Here is a 19,584-nt window from a genome sequence, read left to right as displayed (position 1 = left end):
ATAGTTGAATAAACTCAATGTTGGATGTAATAATTATTCTTACCCGACAAAATACTCTCGAACTTGACCTTCTATAATTGGAAATCCTGTAGAGAATGTAATGATCATAGTTCGTTCACTTGGTCGAGTACTACTAACTCGTACTACTTGTGGTTCCTCAACTATAGGCACCGAAGAAGAAGATCCGCCAATTTTATCAAATATTCTCTGATTATGTACGGTAGTATTAGTAGTATTGTTCCCCGACATTGCTTCTCTGAAAATATCTTCAAACAAAGCACCGCAAAGATCTTTTACTTTTTTTTTATTTCAATATAAATTAACATATTATTCATAGGTATATACTTCCGAGATCTGAAGGCGTGTATCAATCTCAACGTTATCGGCATATCAATTAGAGAAGGAGGTGGAGTCCTGGTGACTATATAATGTGCTAACAATTTTGCTTCATCGAAGGATGATTAAGGATATCACACGAAATCAATATAAAGATGAAATTAGGATATCCAAGCTCTTCCACGAAGCGCCGTAGAGCCATGACGGCTACACAGACTCATGTCCACCGCTAGTCGTCTATACAAATCTCGTTCGATTTTATGAACCGACCGTAACTCATCAATTATCATCTCATCACTAAAACGGGAACTGGAAGATGCCATAATTAATTGAGAAACGACATCCAGATATGTGAATTGATCGAGGAGTAAATCAAAATGAGATGGGTGGTGGCGATAATGGGATTATTTTTTTTAGTTATTTATTGGTTTTTCAAGTGTCTTTTGGTGTTGAAGTGTCTCCTACAAAGAGAGTATCTTTATAATTGGCATTGTCTCTTGTTTCAGTCGCAACAGTTACATCTTAATTACAAAGGGTTGTTGTTGTTTCATGTGGCGCCAATAGTTGAAGTTTCCTGTAGGGGTATTTGGAATCCGTTTTAAATGACCATATTACCCATGTTAAAGTAGTATATCCAATTATTTCTCCTGGTTCATGTAAATTGTTTGGGGTAGGAATTATACAATTTGTGTAATTGTGATTATATCGGTTGAAGAACACTCAATCTATTATGGGGATATCACTAGAGTTTTGGTATGGTGGCCTACATCATGTGCGATGTGTAACGTATCCACGATGACAAATGTGGTAAGTCGTGCTGGAAGTTGAAGGAGTAAATGGAATATTGGATGGTCGATCAACCAAGTCTTCCACGAATAATGGAAGTGGTTTTTGCAAGTTCTCCCACTTCCCCATTGTTCCACTTCCTTCAACTGTCACCACTTACAGGAGATCGATATGTTGAAATAAATAGGTTGCTCAACCTATGATTTGATAAGACTAACAAGACTCAATGTAAGAAAACATACGACAGTCAATTATCAAACACTTATAGAGAATTTCTCTCGTTTACACAGGGAAATCATCTTCAAATCGGTCCAACACGTTACATCATCAACTGATCAATTTCCATTGATCTCCACACATTCTCAGCTTCCCTCCCTATAGACCGACCATTCTCCTCCTCTTGTGACCAAATTGAACTTGGAACGTCCATTTTGTTAGTTTAGGCCAGGGTTCTACAGATTAGTCTCTCGAACTCAAAGTACTCCCATGCAGTAATTTGTTTAAAGGTTCAAACGATTTGCTTCATCTAGCACTTGGCTCCTCCATCACTTTTTACCAGAAAACTACCGAGTTGTTTTTACCCGCAAACATATAGGTCATCAATGGGATAAAAAAAAATGAATAAGCATCTATTTAGGGATGAAGGAAGTATTAAATTTAATGGAAAAGTTACCTTCAACAGGAAAACCTTCAGTTTCATTTTCTTGTTCATCATTCCTTTCGTCAGTAACAGAGTTAATAAGTCATTTTCTCTCTTGTTGTCCTTCCTTTTCTTACGACCAGGCTTACTTGGGATCCATTTTGACAAAACTCTGTACCTGCACAATTTAAACAACTATCTACTTGCAATTAGTGATTTAGTGAGCAGCTAAACATCCTTAGAAATACACTTATATATATTAAAACACAATTCCAAATTCAGCAATTTCAATGAGAATATAGAGCGAAGAGACATATCTACACCTTTTATGTTTTAAGATTTCTCAAGAAAATATATGACCATGTCCAAAAGTTATCCATTAAAGAACCAATTGAAATTCAAAAATTTTGAATTTTCAACAATGACAACAAACTTTCGAGGGTTTATCGAAAAATACTTCAATTGCGTCTGATTAGATTTGTAAAGTTAACATCAACTACTTAACAAAACTAGGAAAAAGTTGAATTGAAAGAAGATGTAATAATACCAAAAGGCCCTTATCTTTGTATACAGAGTTTTACAGAGTTTACATGTTATCCACTAACACCTTCTAGTGAGTGTCCATATCTCTAAAAGAGTTTCCCTAAAATCATTTTTCTGCACTGCCCCATTGGAAAAATCAAAGCCTTAACTTCATTTATGACCACTTCTTCTATTCTAGGATTCTTGTTAGTCATTACCCTTCTGTTTTATTCTTCCCATATTGATCTGACAATAGAAATTACTGGGATAGGCCATATTTTCCTTCCTATATTTCTCCCCCTTCTGATTTTCATGCATGAAATTGGGCCTCTACAGATCTTGCTTGAACCCATCTAATATTGTACCGTCCTAGAAAGTAGTTCCAAATTCTATGGGAGTAACTGCAGTGGAGTACTAAATGAAAGATTGTTTCTGGAGCTTGATTGCAGAGTGAGCAGTTAACATTCTGAATATTACATCCTCTTCTAACAAGGCTGTTTGTAGTAGGGATTGCATTTTGAGATACCATCCCTAAAAAAAATTGACATTTTGGGGGAACATATTAAACCCAGATGCATTGATAGGGTGTAAGAGGTGCATGAAATGACTCGTGCTCCATAAGAAAATTGTAGCAGTTTTTGAAAAAACGGGGGTCTAACAACCACACCTAATGATTCATTTGGCAATCGGTATGGACTAACTCCAATATAGTTTCAAGAGAATCAACTAGACAGTCAGACTCAATCTTAAGAAAAGTATATCAAAGAGTTATATCTCAATTTATCAATTCAATCCGCAATCAAACAAATAGGAATTTGCGAGCCCGATTGAATATAAGAAATAACTTGGACGGTATCAAAAACCAATATCCAAGTGTCAATTAATTTAATCAACAACCAAGGGTTGCATTCCAAATTGATTGAACTTACGCACAACCTGTGATATTTCAATTATAAATATAAACAATATAATGCGGAAAAGAAATAACACAGACACCAGAATTTTTGTTAACGAGGAAACCGCAAATGCAGAAAACCCCTGGGACCTAGTCCAGAATAAACACACACTGATTATAAGCTGTTACACCAAATTCCTACTACCTATTCGGACTAGATGTAATCACTCCTTCAGCACAAATAAAAAACTCCTAACACAACACCGATTGTCTTTAGGAATTCTTTTCGTAAATCTTCTAGCAGAACCCAAGGCTCTCTTTAGAAGATACAACAACACGATTGATACGATTCGATATTTTGTTTGCACAAAACACCGGTTTGATTTCCCTTTAGATGTGAATCAAGGTTTTGGAAATCTTGTGTTTATTTTGATAAAAACAATTACAAGGTAAAAGTAATATCAAAACAAACTTGTAGATTAGGGATTATTATACTCTTCAATAATCGAAGAGAATAATTATTCTACCACAAGAACAACTAGAATAAATCTAGAGATATCTTGTTTAAAACTTCTTAAGGATTTTTACGAGATGCCTTAATCGAAGTTTTCTTTCTAGCTTCCGATTTCGACTAACAATTGTTGGTATACGATCGGAAACTGAAATCTATCAAAACCTAGGGTTTATGATCAACAACTCTTGAATGTTTTATATCGGAAGAGAAAACCTTAGAATAAACAAGAGGTGAAAAACCTAGATTACAAGTTGTATAATCAATCACGAAGACTAATCCAACTCGTCTTTGTGATCCCCAATACAAAGACTTTTATCTCACTCTTGTTCACGAAGAACAGAAGACATGGAAAACAACCTATAAAGCTTACACCAATTTTCCAAAGGGGATAAAAACGTGTAGCATTCACGAACTTTATATTTATAGTGAAACATAGCTTGAAAACTAAGCAAAGCTATTTTACTTTTTCAAGACTCTCCTAATCTTGGGAGTCTTTCCTAAGTTACAACTCTTGCCAAAATAATTAATAAGCAAATATTGTATTTATGTGAATAAATCACAATTTAACTTAGGCAGGAATTTAAAGTTATCACAAACACTTTAATATGGTAAACAAATATGTTTGGATTAATAGCCATCTTGCCTAGATAAGGAAACATCACCAACTTGACCAAAATGCCTTTTAGTCACGTAATTGGGCCCAAGTCCGTGAACCGTTACAAACAGTCCGTGGGTTGTTTCCTACTAACGAACTGTAACAATTACAGCAACACTTATAATTGTTACTTTAATAAATCACTCATAACTTCATTGTTATAACTCGGAATTGAGTGATTCTTGGATCGTTGAATTCGTAAGCTCATTCACTATAACCTGAGAACCTTTCCAAGTATAAAGGTTATTTTCACAAAAGTCATGGCTCAATTAACCTCAAGTATATATACATAAATGTATATTAGCCATCATAGGAATTTTTCCATAGAGTGAGCATTTGTTTCGATAGATTAGAAAGGTAAAATTTAACAAGAATCCAAATGAAATCAATGATCACATACCTTTGTTGATGAAGTCCTTGTTGATGTCTTCTTGTAATCTCCAGTCTTCATCCTTCAAGAATAACTCTTCTTAGACCTAATCTAGTCTGAAACTATTTTTAGTATACTAAATGAAGAATGCGTTTTGGCAACTAAATTTGACAACTAGCTTGACATACCAACGCTAGTGGGTTCAACCAATCAATGCTCTAACAATCTCCCCCTTTATCAATTTTAGTGACAAGACCATTTTATATATGGATTTACACAAATAAAAGTATTACAGCTCCAAAACCCAACATGCTTGATTTCCTTGGTTCTTCAACTATACGTGTGTTCATCCTGTACTTGTTGAAGATCCATCATAGTGTTATTACACAGCATCAAAGTTCAATTGTATCACAACTTTGACAATAATACTACAGTGATATGTATCACTCCCCCTTAGTCAATACTTTTTCTCACAATGAAAACCACTCCCCCTTACATAATGATCCGTAAACCATATGTATATGTAGTGTGAACTACAAAATAATTCTCCCCCTTTTTGTCAATATAAATTGGCAAAGGTACGAAAACTGGTGGGATCCTAATGAAATTTTCATAGAGGAACTTCTTGACCAAAGAAAAACATATCAACTTTACTTTAGATGATACCACAGAGTCGAAACTTAGTGACTTCATCAAGGAGTTTATTAAAATACAAGTTAACCCCTACATGTTCCACAACCGCTTCTTCCCTCAAAGATATAGAAATTAAGCACAAGTTCAAAAAGAACTTTCCCCCATAAGATGTCATTCTCAAAAGAACAACAAGAGTGACCTTACTCCAGAGATAAGGTTTCATATTGGATTTTAGAAACCCCACAAGGAGATACAAACTGAGAACCAATAACTGAAAGTCTCTCATGAGATCGAGTTACTAAACAATAGAACTATCACATGGTAACAATACACAATATATAATTATGAAGATCATGTATTGTGATCATCTTTTCTAAGATACACACTTGTATAAATAAGAAATAATATGCTTAGAAGGAAGAATAACCTTTTCCATAAGGATTTACACCAAGAATGGTTACCATAAGAGTATGAAAAAGATTCTTTGACAATAAGAACCAACATCCATGGCATTGATTATTGCTTCTAACCTGTTATACAAAATAATTTCAATCACACATCAAGTTAGGTAATTAAGAATCATACGCGTGGTATCAACCATATTCTTCTTCACCATAACTAGTCCAAATGACTCAAATGAACTAGTTAGAGAGTTGTTCAATTTCTTAGATCTTTATGTAACTACACAAGACACAATCGAAGCAAAAACGATTTGATTCACTCGAAACGGTTCATGAACTTTATAGCCACGGTTTGCAAAAGCATTCCTTAGTTTATTTAAACATGAGTTCAAGAACAATCGTTTTTAGATATAACCAACTCAAGTTCGCGGACTAAAGTTCACGGAGGAGTTCACAAACTCTAGCAAAAATTCTCGGGCCGAGTACTTCTGCCGGTTCGCAGACTGAGTTCGCGGGCTTGGCTCACGCCACATTCCGTTTCTCTTGATCAACAAAGTTCGCAAACTTTGGTTCAAGGAATAAGGACTTATACATATATGTGTTTCCACAACAATGCTTATATCCTACCAATGGCTATATAATCTAAACTCTCATTTTAATCATTGAAACATTCTCAGAGAACGTTATATAGTTGTTATTCACAAGCCATTTTTCGTCAGAGCAATTTTCAAAGTGATTGAAACATAAAATGAATTTCGTCACTAGGTAAAGATGAACTTGGCCAAAGCGAAAGCTTACCAACACATATTTCGAGAGATACGTAAGCGAGTTAGACTTAGCTCGAAACAATAAATTGTTCCACATATTCAAAAATTACCAACCACAATATGTGCGCCCCAATTCTTTTGCAATCCTCACCGCATTTACTAGGGCTTCTTGGTGAGGATGAACTTTCAACACAATCAGGTTGTGTTGAGGTGAACAAAATCTTGCTCACACCAGGTATTTGAAACAAAATCATGCATGGACTCTAGGATTTTAACAACTTCCTTGAAACTTTCAATAACTGTTCCATGCCCTTATAAGATGATATCCCTTGTCGAACTCTTGTCTGGGAGATCCTTCTTAATAGTACTCATTGCTTTATTGATCTTCTTTGGTACCCATTTCTGAGTAGCTTTTGGAGCAACATATTTCTTTTTCTCCCTAATATAATTATGAAATTTCTTGGAGGAAATACTAGAAGAACTGATATTATGAGACTCAGTTTTTCTCCAGTTTGGAACATCGGATCTTGTCATCTTAACATAATCAGATCTGGATTTATCTCGTTTAAGATATCTGCAATTCCTCTGCAAATGACCTGGCTTTCCACAATAAAAACAATTTTTAGTAGAATGGAAAAAGTTATGTTTAGTGTTACCTGAATGTGTATGTGCTTGCTTTGGAGCTTGACAGAATTTCCTCTTTTCGTCATCGGCAGCTGGTAAAGATGCTTCACTTTTGTCAACCGTGGAAGGTTTCGGTTTAGAAGAATCTTTATCTTTGACAAATTTTACCTCTTTGCAAATACTAGGAGCGTCTATTCCTTCATAGCCCAATCCTCGTGTATCACGATGAATTCTACATGCTCCCAATATCGAGGTTAATTTATCTGAGCTGCTATTTCTAGACAAACTCTCTTTTAAGCTCAAGTTTTCTTCTTCCAACCTTTTGACCTTTTCAAGTGCAATAACTAGATCATTCTTGGATGATTCACATTGAACTTTGAGATCTTATCGTTCCGAATCAAATAACAAGTTCATCTCAATGTTTTCCAAGTTATCTAGCTTTGCTTGAAAAGTAATTTCCCGATCTCGACCTTCGGCAATTTCTTCTTTAAGCTTTCGTATTTCGTTGAGATAATCTCTTGCACCACTAGAATCAAATTGGTCTTTCAAGTCTTTATTCCAGCTACGAAGTCTGTCATATTTAACTTTCTCACTTAAAATGGTGCCTTCAGCTTCCGAGAGTTTTTTATGACATTCCTTAAGAAGATTATTAGCGAATGGATCCACATGGAACACTTCTTCGTCAGAGTCAGAATCAGTATCCGAAAGAATTTTTTCAGAAGCTAATGCAACCTCGCCTGCGAGCTCTTGGGGATTATAATATTCAGGACCATCATCAAGAGTAGGCAAAGCTGCTGCATATGTCGATTGTCTACGGCTCCAGCTAGGACATACTGAAGACAAGTTCCTGAAACCACGACAGCTATAGCATTGTAAATCATCATTAGGAGATGTTGTAACTTTAGGAAAACTCTTTTTCCTATCTCTCAAGAATTTTCTAAATTGTCGTGGAGTAGCATCCTTAGTATCTGGCGAACCAGATTTATCCTTAGAGGATTCAGAATTGTTTGCAGCTTTAAGAGAAATCACCTCTTTCTAAATGCGCGTTCATTATCAAAGATCTTTAAATTTCCAACAAGAGTATTTCTGGAGAGTGTAGAAAGATCGTTTTCTTCTTCAATGGCATGTTTCTTAGACTCGTATCTTGATGGTAGACACCTGAGAATTTTGCACACAATATCTTTCTTCGAAATAGTTCTTCCTAACGCAAATGAGGAGTTAACTATTTGAGAAAGTATTTGGTTAAACTCATCAAAGGTTTCATCATCATACATGCGAAGGTTTTCCCAGTCAGAAGCTAGATTTTGAAGCCTTACTTCTTTCTCTGCGGCATTCCCTTCGAATACGATTTCTAAGATATCCCAAGCATCTTTAGACTTATTACACGTAGTCACGTGGTGCTGAAGATATGGGGTAATGGCATGTATGATGGCATTCAAACCGTCGGAATTTTGCTTTGCAACAAGTATCTCGGCAGGACTATATTCACCAATGTTCTTGGGAACCTTTACATCTCCAACTGCCACAACGGGAGCATCATATCCATTAACTACATATGTCCATGATTCAAAATCACGTGCTTGAAGAAAAGCTCGCATAGCAATTTTCCACCATAAGTAGTTCGTGCCATCGAAGGCTGGTAGTACGTTTATAGAGATAACACCTCTGTCCATAGAATCAGATTGCTACAAACACAAACTTATGAGGTCTTAGCGTGTTTGCCTGCTCTGATACCAATTGGAAAAAACGGGGGTCTAAAAACCACACCTAATAATTCGTTTGGCAATCTGTATGGACTAACTCCAATATACTTTCAAGAGAATCAACTAGACAGTCAGACTCAATCTTAAGAAAAGTATATCAAAGAGTTATATCTCAATTTCTCAATTCAATCCGCAATCAAACAAATAGGAATTTGCGAGCCCGATTGAATATAAGAAATAACTTGGACGGTATCAAAAACCAATATCCAAGTGTCAATTAATTTAATCAACAACCAAGGGTTGCATTCCAAATTGATTGAACTTACGCACAACCTGTGATATTTCAATTATAAATATAAACAATATAATGCGGAAAAGAAATAACACAGACACCAGAATTTTTGTTAACGAGGAAACCGCAAATGCAGAAAACCCCTGGGACCTAGTCCAGAATAAACACACACTGATTATAAGCTGTTACACCAAATTCCTACTACCTATTCGGACTAGATGTAATCACTCCTTCAGCACAAATAAAAAACTCCTAACACAACACCGATTGTCTTTAGGAATTCTTTTCGTAAATCTTCTAGCAGAACCCAAGGCTCTCTTTAGAAGATACAACAACACGATTGATACGATTCGATATTTTGTTTGCACAAAACACCGGTTTGATTTCCCTTTAGATGTGAATCAAGGTTTTGGAAATCTTGTGTTTATTTTGATAAAAACAATTACAAGGTAAAAGTAATATCAAAACAAACTTGTAGATTAGGGATTATTATACTCTTCAATAATCGAAGAGAATAATTATTCTACCACAAGAACAACTAGAATAAATCTAGAGATATCTTGTTTAAAACTTCTTAAGGATTTTTACGAGATGCCTTAATCGAAGTTTTCTTTCTAGCTTCCGATTTCGACTAACAATTGTTGGTATACGATCGGAAACTGAAATCTATCAAAACCTAGGGTTTATGATCAACAACTCTTGAATGTTTTATATCGGAAGAGAAAACCTTAGAATAAACAAGAGGTGAAAAACCTAGATTACAAGTTGTATAATCAATCACGAAGACTAATCCAACTCGTCTTTGTGATCCCCAATACAAAGACTTTTATCTCACTCTTGTTCACGAAGAACAGAAGACATGGAAAACAACCTATAAAGCTTACACCAATTTTCCAAAGGGGATAAAAACGTGTAGCATTCACGAACTTATATTTATAGTGAAACATAGCTTGAAAACTAAGCAAAGCTATTTTACTTTTTCAAGACTCTCCTAATCTTGGGAGTCTTTCCTAAGTTACAACTCTTGCCAAAATAATTAATAAGCAAATATTGTATTTATGTGAATAAATCACAATTTAACTTAGGCAGGAATTTAAAGTTATCACAAACACTTTAATATGGTAAACAAATATGTTTGGATTAATAGCCATCTTGCCTAGATAAGGAAACATCACCAACTTGACCAAAAATTCCTTTTAATCACGTAATTGGGCCCAAGTCCGTGAACCGTTACAAACAGTCCGTGGATTGTTTCCTACTAACGAACTGTAATAATTACAACAACACTTATAATTGTTACTTTAATAAATCACTCATAACTTCATCGTTATAACTCGGAATTGAGTGATTCTTGGCTCGTTGAATTCGTAAGCTCATTCACAATAACATGAGAACATTTCCAAGGATAAAGGTTATTGTCACAAAAGTCGTGGCTCAAATAACCTCAAGTATATAAACATAAATGTATATTAACCGTCATAGGAATTGTTCCATAGAGTGAGCATTTGTTTCGATAGATTAGAAAGGTAAAATTTAACAAATGAAATCAATCACCACATATATTTGTTGATGAAGTCCTTGTTGATGTCTTCTTGTAATCTTCAGTCTTCATCCTTCAAGAATAGCTCTTCTTAGACCTAATCTAGTCTGAAACTATCTTTAGTATAATAAATCAAGAATGCGTTTTGGAAACTAAATTTGAAAACTAGCTTGACATATCAACGCTAGTGGGTTCAACCAAGAAATGATGTAACAGTTTTTGGCAGTGAAACCTCCAGGCATGTTGCATTTTAACTCATCTTCTTGAGCAGTAAGGGTTGGAGGAGATCCTAACCATTCAAAGAAATGTAACATTTCTTGCATCTCTGACTGATGAAGATTTCTTCTTAATTTCATATGTTCCATCAGTTGTTTTCCACCATATCATTTAAACTTTCATTCTTCTGAGTTGAAATTATATAGATTTGAGGAAATCTGCACTTCAGTGATTGATTGTCTTTCCATTTATCCCACCAAAAATATATTTGTTTTTCATTTCTAACTTCAAGTGATGACATGTCTTCCACCATAATCTTTTGTTGTTGAATTCCTTTCCAGATACCTCTACCTTGAGGTATTCTAGAGTCTTTAACCATTAAGTAAGTTGTTTTTCCCTACATTTTGATTTGAATGATCTTCCTCCACAGATGGTTCTTTTTTACATAATATCTCCAAGTCCACTTAGCTAGTAAAACTTTATTGGTAAGTCCAAAATTCCTAATAACCAATTTTCCAGCTTTCTTAGGTCTACACACCATGTTCCATGCAACCCAAATGATTTTTTCTTGTCTGAAGTGGAACCCCGAAAAAAATCTCTCATAACATGGTTCAACTTCTTTTTCCACTTTGGAAGGCATAGGAAAAGAGACATGAAGTATATTGGTAGCTTGAAATAGTTGTTTTGATCAAAAGAACTCTACCTGCTTTAATAAAAAATCTTCTTTTCCATGGACCTAGCTTCTTCTGTAATTTTTCTATGAAATCATCCCATATTGAGTTGCTTCTACTGGTAGCACCAACTGGAAGTCCTAAGTACTTTAGAGGTAGATCTTCTTTTCTGCAATTCATAATTTTATCCACATCAGTACCAATGCTTAAAACTGAACTTTTGGCAAGGTTAACTGGTAACCCTGTAATGCCCTGTAAGATAGTGAGTAGATTTTAAGATTCTTAAGGAGAGCCATCTAAGAAGACCAGAGTATTTATGCCCTGGAAAAAAAAACTTGAAACCTCATTACTCAAAGGAAGTTTATTCCCTAACAGAGATTTTCTCGAAATCACGAGTTATTCTTCCCCTTTAATCTCTAGTTCTTCCCGCCAAACTCTTAATTGAAATACCTAATGACTTAACTAACTAACCTAGATGTACGTACATATGTAGTATTTTTTTTGTCCCCTCTAATTTATGGGCCTATGGCGTTCTCCCATTTATCCCCATGTAAAAGACGACCCTAGGATCTAGTAACTATGTAAAACTTAATTGCTGTGTAATTTAGGGTTTAACTCCCTTTTCCGTTTTTTTTTCTTGTAATAGTCTAGTGGCTTGTTATTGCCATTATGATCTCCAATTATGTTCTTTTTTGAAAATTTCAATAGCCTTCGTGGCGATTTGTTCAAATGTATATCATTGAGGATGATTTTCTCCAGCGTGATGTAGATCCAAATATTTCTGTGCAGGATCCATGGCTACTGATGTTGACGCCGGTTATGATGTTCAGGGCATGTTACTCATTTTCAATGGACATTCAATATTTGAAGATCAAATAATCTAAATCAAAGATTCAAAGAACATGAAGTTAGAAACCATCAGGTTAAAATCGACATCCTCTTGGAAATATATATGTATTTTGTACTTCTAATGTTTTTTATTAGTTCTTCTAGAAGATCTTATCATTATTTGTACATTTTTATATAATTTCTTCATCGGTGTGCTCAAGTTATATGTAAAACCTGCAAAACAAATTAATGAAATTTGTTTTTCCTTCAAAAGACTATCATGTAAGTGCTAAACTGTGCTTACCTAGTTGGTTCCAAAACTTGGCTAATTTTAGGCTTATGCTATTTATTTGGGGACTAACACTAGAAGACAAAAACATGTCATTATGAAGTAAACTCAAAAATCCTTTATCCAAACATTTTCGTTTATGGATAATTCACCCTCCATTAATTAGTGTTAGTTAGGTTGTTTAGTAGTAAAAAATCTTGTTAGATGTGAAAAACGGGGATCTAACAACCTCACCCAATATTTCGATTAGCAATTTGTATGGACTAACTCCAATATACTTTCAAGAGAATCAACTAGACAGTTAGACTCAATCTTAAGAAAGATATATCAAAGAGTTAATATCTTAATTTCTCGATTCAATCCTTACTCAAGCAAACAGAAATCTGCGAGTCTAATTGAATACAAGAGAAATAACTTGGATGGTACCAAAGACCAATATCCAAGGATCAATCAATTTCAATCAACAACCAAATGTTGGATTTCGCAATTGATCGATACAACGCACAACCTGTGATATTTCTATTATATAACAAAATATAACGCGGAAAAGAAATAACACAGACACCAGAAGTTTTGTTAATGAGGAAACCGCAAATGCAGAAAAACCCCGGGACCTAGTCCAGATTGAACACACACTGTATTAAGCCGCTACAGACACTAGCCTACTACAAACTAATTTCGGTCTGGACTGTAGTTGAACCCCAATCAATCTCACACTGATCCAAGCTACAGTTGCGCTCCTTACGTCTCTGATCCCAGCAGGATACTATGCACTTGATTCCCTTAGCTGATCTCACCCACAACTAAGAGTTGCTACGACCCAAAGTCGAAGACTTTAATAAAAAAATCTGTATCACACAGAAAAGTCTACGATAATAGATAAATCTGTCTCCCACAGAAATACCTACGAGTTTTGTTCCGTCTTTTGATAAATCAAGGTGAACAGGAACCAATCGATAACCCGGACTTATATTCCCGATGAATAGGCTAGAATTATCGATCACCTCACAATAATCTTAATTTACTAGCGAAACAAGATATTACGGAATCACAAACGATGAGACGAAGATGTTTGTGACTTCTTTTCTATCTTGCCTATCGGAGATATCAATCTCAAGCCAATCTTACGATTGTACTCATACGATAGATACAACAAGATCAGATCACACAACTACAAGAAAAGTAGTTCGGTCTGGCTTCACAATCCCAATGAAGTCTTTAAGTCGTTAACCTACAGGGTCTCGAGAAGAAACCTAAGGTTAAAGGAGAATCGACTCTAGTTAACACAACTAGTATCACACAGGAGGTGTGGGGATTAGTTTTCCCAGTTGCTAGAGTTATACTTTATATTATTTTCAAATCAGGGTTTGCAATCAATGTTAGCTTAGTAACAATGCATTCATTATCCACCGTTAAATGAAAACCTGATTAGATTCAAGCTAATATCTTTCAACCATTAGATCGAATCTTAGCTTGTTATACACAAATAAAATGTATTTCATTTAGGTTTGAGTAATCGTACCTAAACGTGTACACTTAGTTGGTTCACAACAGTTAACCAAATGGTTAGCCATATGAGCACTTTCATATCAACCATATTCTTCTTTACCACAACTAGTTCAAATGACTTAAATGAACTAGTTAAAGAGTTGTTCAATTGCTTAGATCTTTTGAAGACACAATTGAAACAAAATCGGTTTGATTCACTTGAATCGATTCATGAACATTATAGCCACGGTTTTCAAAGATTGCATTCCTTATAACTTAAATGTTTAAGTTCATGAACTGACCGAAACCAGCTTAAGTATGCGTACCTAAGCAACCGGATTTGAGTTGGTTTTGGTTTCCAACCTCAGCAGAAATTCTTGGGTAGAAAATTTTCATCAGTATGCGTACGGGTACGAGTACTTAAGGTGACTGGTTAAGAGTATGTCAATTCCCAAACTCAGCAGATATTCAAGGACGTGAACTTCCGCCAGTATGCGTACGGGTACGCATACCTAACCTGTCTCCTTCACCAATTTCGTACACACACATATGCATACATTTGGTTCCCGGTTCATGGATTTATACACTAATGTGCGAACACACTATATATGCTTATATCCAAAGATGGTTACATAATCTCAACTCTACACTTCAATCATTGAAACATTCTTAGAGGATGTTATATAGTTGTTATTCACAAACTATTTTTCATCAAAGCGATTTTCAAGATATTGAAATGTTAACATGACTTTCGACACGAGTAAAGATGAACTTGGCTAAAGCGAAAGCTTACCAACACATATTTCGAAAAATAGATAGGCGAGTTAAACTCGGCTCGAAATAGCAAATGTGTATAATTGAAATCTATATACTTATACGACTTTTGTCTCAAGAGTAGGAGATAGAGTAGATAGACTTTTGAGTGATAGATAAGTTCAAGTCTCCACATACATTTTAGTCGATGAAGTTCCACTCGTTCCTTGAGTAGTTCTTCGTCTTCATATGATGATCGCGGTGGAGTCTCGAGCTCAACTACACTTAACTATCCTAATCCGAGACTTTAGCTATAAGTAGACTAGAAATCAAGACATATAGTTTTGACAACTAAATTTGACAAACAAGATTGAGATAGTAACGGTTACGAGTTCGACCGAGCAATGCTCTAACAAGATGTATAAACTAGTGTTCATTAATCATCGAGACATGGAGAAATTTGAATTTGAATTTTTATTTTTTAAGAACATCAAACTAGAATCGGCGGCATAGGCCGATTCTCGGTTGATGTTTCTCATTCACGAAGAACGCTTAGAATCAGTAGATATTTATTTATATATATAGTCGATTGTGACATTTATTTATATAGATGTAGATTGTAATAATCAGTGGATGTGGATGTTTCTATAAACAGATTGCAACAATCGGCGTATATCGAGGTTTATATTGGTCGTTTATAGCCTATAAAACATGGAAAAAAAATTGGGCATATTCTTTTACCAATTGCAGTCTATATGAATGTCCACATCGACCGATTCTGGGTTGATTTTCTTCAACCACGAAGAACATCAAGGATAATCGGCTGATGTATATGTGCATATCAACCGAACATTTAGATCAGTCGATTTTGGGTAAATCCTGAAAACCCAAGGTTTTGAAAATTTTCAATTTTGGATATATGAATCAATCAAAAACCTAATTAAGGGGAATTGTTTGATGGAAAAGTATTTAAGAGAGAAGAATATAACTTTTAAAATTTTAATAATGAGGATAACTTAGTACTTTCACCCCTTCCAGACACCCATTATCCTTCTCATTTAGGTGGATGAAGAAAATGATAGGCCACAAACAAAAGGCATAGCCCAAAATTAGCCAGGCTACAAAAAGTGATTCGGAAGTTTTTTGCAAAAATAGTGGTGTTCTTCGCATGGTTCGAAAGTTTGGTTTTAGCCAAAAGAAAAAAAAAACAATGGCTTTTTGTTTCGCTTTCATGAGATCATAGTAGCAGAGTCAGAAATTGAAAATGAGGGGCGCAAAAAAAACGTATATAAAGTGTGGACATTAGTGGACTAAACATAAAAATTATGTAAACTAAATTCAAAATCAAAATGCATGATAAAAATAAGGGTGTTTTTGGAGTTCTAATGATTTTAGGTCGACTAGAGCCAGAGTTAGTCAACCCTTAGCTCCGCCCATATGATATGTAGTGTATGGGCAATTTTTCTTATCCCAATATCTTCCTTTTATATGCTTTTTCCTAATATCCGACTGCGATTCCTTGAAAGCCGAATAATTGTCATCGGAGTTGGGACATGTATATTTTACAATCCTCATAAACAATTATGGAACCCCAAAGTCCCTTTAAAATGTGTTTCTAGTTTGGACGTTCAGTTGCAATGGTGCTTCTACTATGAATTTCTTGTATAAAGCTGGGAAAAAACAATCTCCCAAAATTGTTCGCTATGCACAAACCATATTGGGACTAACACCCATTTTTTTTTCTGCATTGTGAGTACTCTTTCACGGTGTGGTCTTACTTCAAAACTATATTAATGGGGTACGAAAAAGAGTAAAAAAAGAATAAAGAAATTATCGAGAAATCATACTCAACTAATTATTTTTATCTACTTTGTATAATTGGAGTGACATTCCCTTGTCAACTCTGAAATTGGGATGTTGTTAGCTAATGCCAGTGTTTCTTTTGTCACAGTTTTAGTAACCTCTTTTGATTAATATATTTTGCCCTTTTCTTTGTCAAAAATAAAAAAGTAAATTTTACAATGAGACTTCCCAGAACCTGGAGACGATTTCCGGGACATGTAGATTTTACAATCGACTTCCCTAATTTTCTGGACAGTTTTCATTGTTTTTCTTTTGAAGAGGAAAATATGAAGCCCTTTGAGCTTCTGCTCTCAGCCTTAAGGGGCATCTAGAACTACAGAGTTTTATTTGACTGAGCACATTGGTAAAATAACTGTAATCCAACTTTCTCCTCGAACTTGTTAAGAGGACCAAACCACTTAAACAATTTCAGCATTCACTTCATAGGTGACCAACAAATAACTAGTCGAAGTTTGAGAAAATTTCATGACAACAGTTCAAAACTTAAATAACTCCTGGCTTGAATAAAGTGAAGACGCCTTAAGACTGATGAAAAAAAATTCTTTTATTCTGGGACCAAATAAGCAAGTTCTTCATTACATGAGGATAAGATGTTCCATTAAGGTCACTGATTACAGCCTTAGCAGAAATACTGACATGATAACAGCCAACATTCAGTGGATAATGGTGTACTAAATTGCTGAGTGTCGAGAGCGGGCAAGAGAGTCAGCCACCTGATTTGCCTCTCGGTAAACTTTGTACAGAGTTGAATGTGGAATGTTTGCGAGCAGCTCCTTTGCTTCAGAGATCATGCCTAATAAGTACCAAGGTAAATCATGTAACCTGTTCATGAAACGTATAAGAGTCTAGGAATTTGATTCAAAGCACACATGAATCCAATTGGTTGTATAACAACTCTGCTAGCAAGTAATAATGCCCAAGTTTCAGCTGTTGCGGCAGTTGTGTGCCCAATGGATCTGCTACAGCTTAAACTACCATTCCTGGAGAGTTTGTACACACAAATCCTGCTCCTGCAGGTGCAGGGCAGTCGTTGGCTAGTTAGCAGCACCATCTGAGCACACCTGCATTCAGTTGTCAGGAGGTCAAGTCCATCCTGTTGAGACCTTAGGTGTTGTGTAAAAAGGAGCCGAAGTGGGGTAGAACAGCTGGCTATGGTTTTGTCCCTACTCTTGGGAAGGCTAAGTGCTAAATAGACAGTAAGTTGTGGGTTCTGCATTACACGCTAGAAAACCATTAAGTTTCGAACTAGCCACAAAAATCACTGCCTCGATCAACTTTTCATTAGTTTTTTAAATATGATCTAAATGTTGAGAATTAACATGGAAGAAACACATCATTTAAATCTGCGACCAAAATTCATGGCGGCATATTGTTTTTCTAAGCAAAGCCTTTGTGCTTAGGTACAGTTCCAAGATGTTTAACATGTCAATTACATGGGTACAATGTCTAAATGATTATAACCTACCTAGAAAATATGTCCATGTTGAACTCCTGCACCATCTTTCTTCGCAGAACCATCTCCACCCTTCGCCGAACCTTTCGTGTCACCCTGTACAATTTTGCAATCCGCACACATACGGAAACCCATAATTAACTTCTAAGCATAATTGAAAGGCAAATAGTTTTGTTAGTCAACGAAAAAGAAGTAAAATGGCCAATTACCTCCATCTGAACATCACGAAAAAATCCCCCCAATTCAATCAAACACAAAAAAAGAAAAAGGCAGGCAGTTGTTAGCTACGGCATCAAAACTAAGCCAAAAAAGTACAATTCTATGTTTAAAGACTTAAAAAGGAAGTGAGTCAAAATCTACCTCCCTGTACCGACTTAAGTACACCTTTAATGGATCAATATAATCTTCAAAACCTAAAGTTGCCATTGCCCATAACAAATCATCCCCATTAATTGTCTTCCTCTTCTCTTTCTGGCATTTATCACTTGCCCTAACCGCGTACATACATATTCGAAAAAATTAGAGCAAAAAACAAAATTTCCCTAATTACTAATTGAAACCAAGAAGAAAAACCAAAAAAATGGACTGCTTATGTCATACTCGCTAGTGATGAAACTGATGAACTCAGAAACACATTCCTGAACAGTTTCCTTAGAATCCTTAGCGATTTTACCATTAGCAGGAAGTGCTTTCTTCATGATCCGACTGATGTTCGCAATCGGCAAGTACCTATCTTGTTCTCTAACGTTTGATGATCTAGGACTCTGTTCTCCTCCACTTTCATGACTTCCACCACCTCCACCGCCTCCTCCTCCTGAACTTGTCGGTGCTTCTGCCATGCTTTCTTAAACCCTAATATAATCACAAATAAAACGTTGCAGAAAAAGAATATAAAGAAGAAAACAAATGGACCTAAAAACCCTAATTTCAATTTGTACATATACCTATACCCTAATGATTCCTCCATTACCCAATCAAAATTAACTCTACACAGAGAATGACCCAAAAAAGGGAAAAAAAACTAGTGTAACGAAATTAACTGATTTTACCTGAAAGAAAGGAAAAGTAAGATTTTTTTTTTTTGTGTGTGGTTTGTATTGATCAAACTGTGTTATGAATCCGACGTTCCAGAGATATGTTTCAGAAATTATTATTTAAACCGTTCAATAGGCGACCTAACTTTCCTAGCCCTTGAATCCATAAAGTAGGAAACATCGTATGGTCCTAAAAATAATATATTAGAGAGAGTTTGGTCCAGTTGACTCAGTCAACTATCTGTTTGGTTCTTTTTGGGAAAATATATTATAATTTGGTCCTAGGATGATGTCATGGATGATGTAATTAT

At 35.3% G+C, this 19,584-nt stretch overlaps 1 protein-coding gene across 4 annotated transcripts; it reads right to left on the bottom strand.

Annotated features, from left to right (window-relative positions):
* Positions 1-17,312: 17,312 nt before the first annotated feature.
* LOC113308176 (nuclear transcription factor Y subunit B-10-like) lies at positions 17,313-19,377 on the bottom strand. 4 transcript variants are annotated; one of them, XM_026556651.1, is made up of 6 exons: positions 19,289-19,377; positions 18,840-19,091; positions 18,600-18,729; positions 18,449-18,454; positions 18,252-18,335; positions 17,313-17,608 (listed from the first exon to the last, which is right to left on the bottom strand). In XM_026556651.1, the coding sequence occupies exons 2-5, from the start codon at positions 19,076-19,078 to the stop codon at positions 18,252-18,254; spliced, it is 459 nt and encodes a 152-aa protein (XP_026412436.1). In that variant the 5' UTR covers positions 19,079-19,091; positions 19,289-19,377; the 3' UTR covers positions 17,313-17,608. The 4 variants fall into 4 exon arrangements, with proteins under 4 accessions (XP_026412436.1, XP_026412438.1, XP_026412435.1 ...); XM_026556653.1 differs by lacking the exon at positions 19,289-19,377 and having other exon boundaries at positions 17,313-17,579; positions 18,840-19,258; XM_026556650.1 differs by lacking the exon at positions 19,289-19,377 and having other exon boundaries at positions 18,840-19,256.
* Between the last annotated feature and the right edge of the window lie 207 nt (positions 19,378-19,584).

This window comes from Papaver somniferum, chromosome 9, assembly GCF_003573695.1.
Source record: "Papaver somniferum cultivar HN1 chromosome 9, ASM357369v1, whole genome shotgun sequence".
Lineage (NCBI taxonomy): Eukaryota > Viridiplantae > Streptophyta > Magnoliopsida > Ranunculales > Papaveraceae > Papaver > Papaver somniferum.
This window is presented reverse-complemented; position numbering and strand designations above follow the sequence as displayed.

Coding starts and splice junctions, on each gene's coding strand:
- LOC113308176 (XM_026556651.1), bottom strand. CDS start 19,078: ATGGCAGAAGCACCGACAAGTTCAGGAGGAGGAGGCGGTGGAGGTGGT. Junction 18,730..18,839: donor ATCAGTTTCATCACTAGCGA/GTATGACATAAG, acceptor GTACGCGGTTAG/GGCAAGTGATAAATGCCAGA.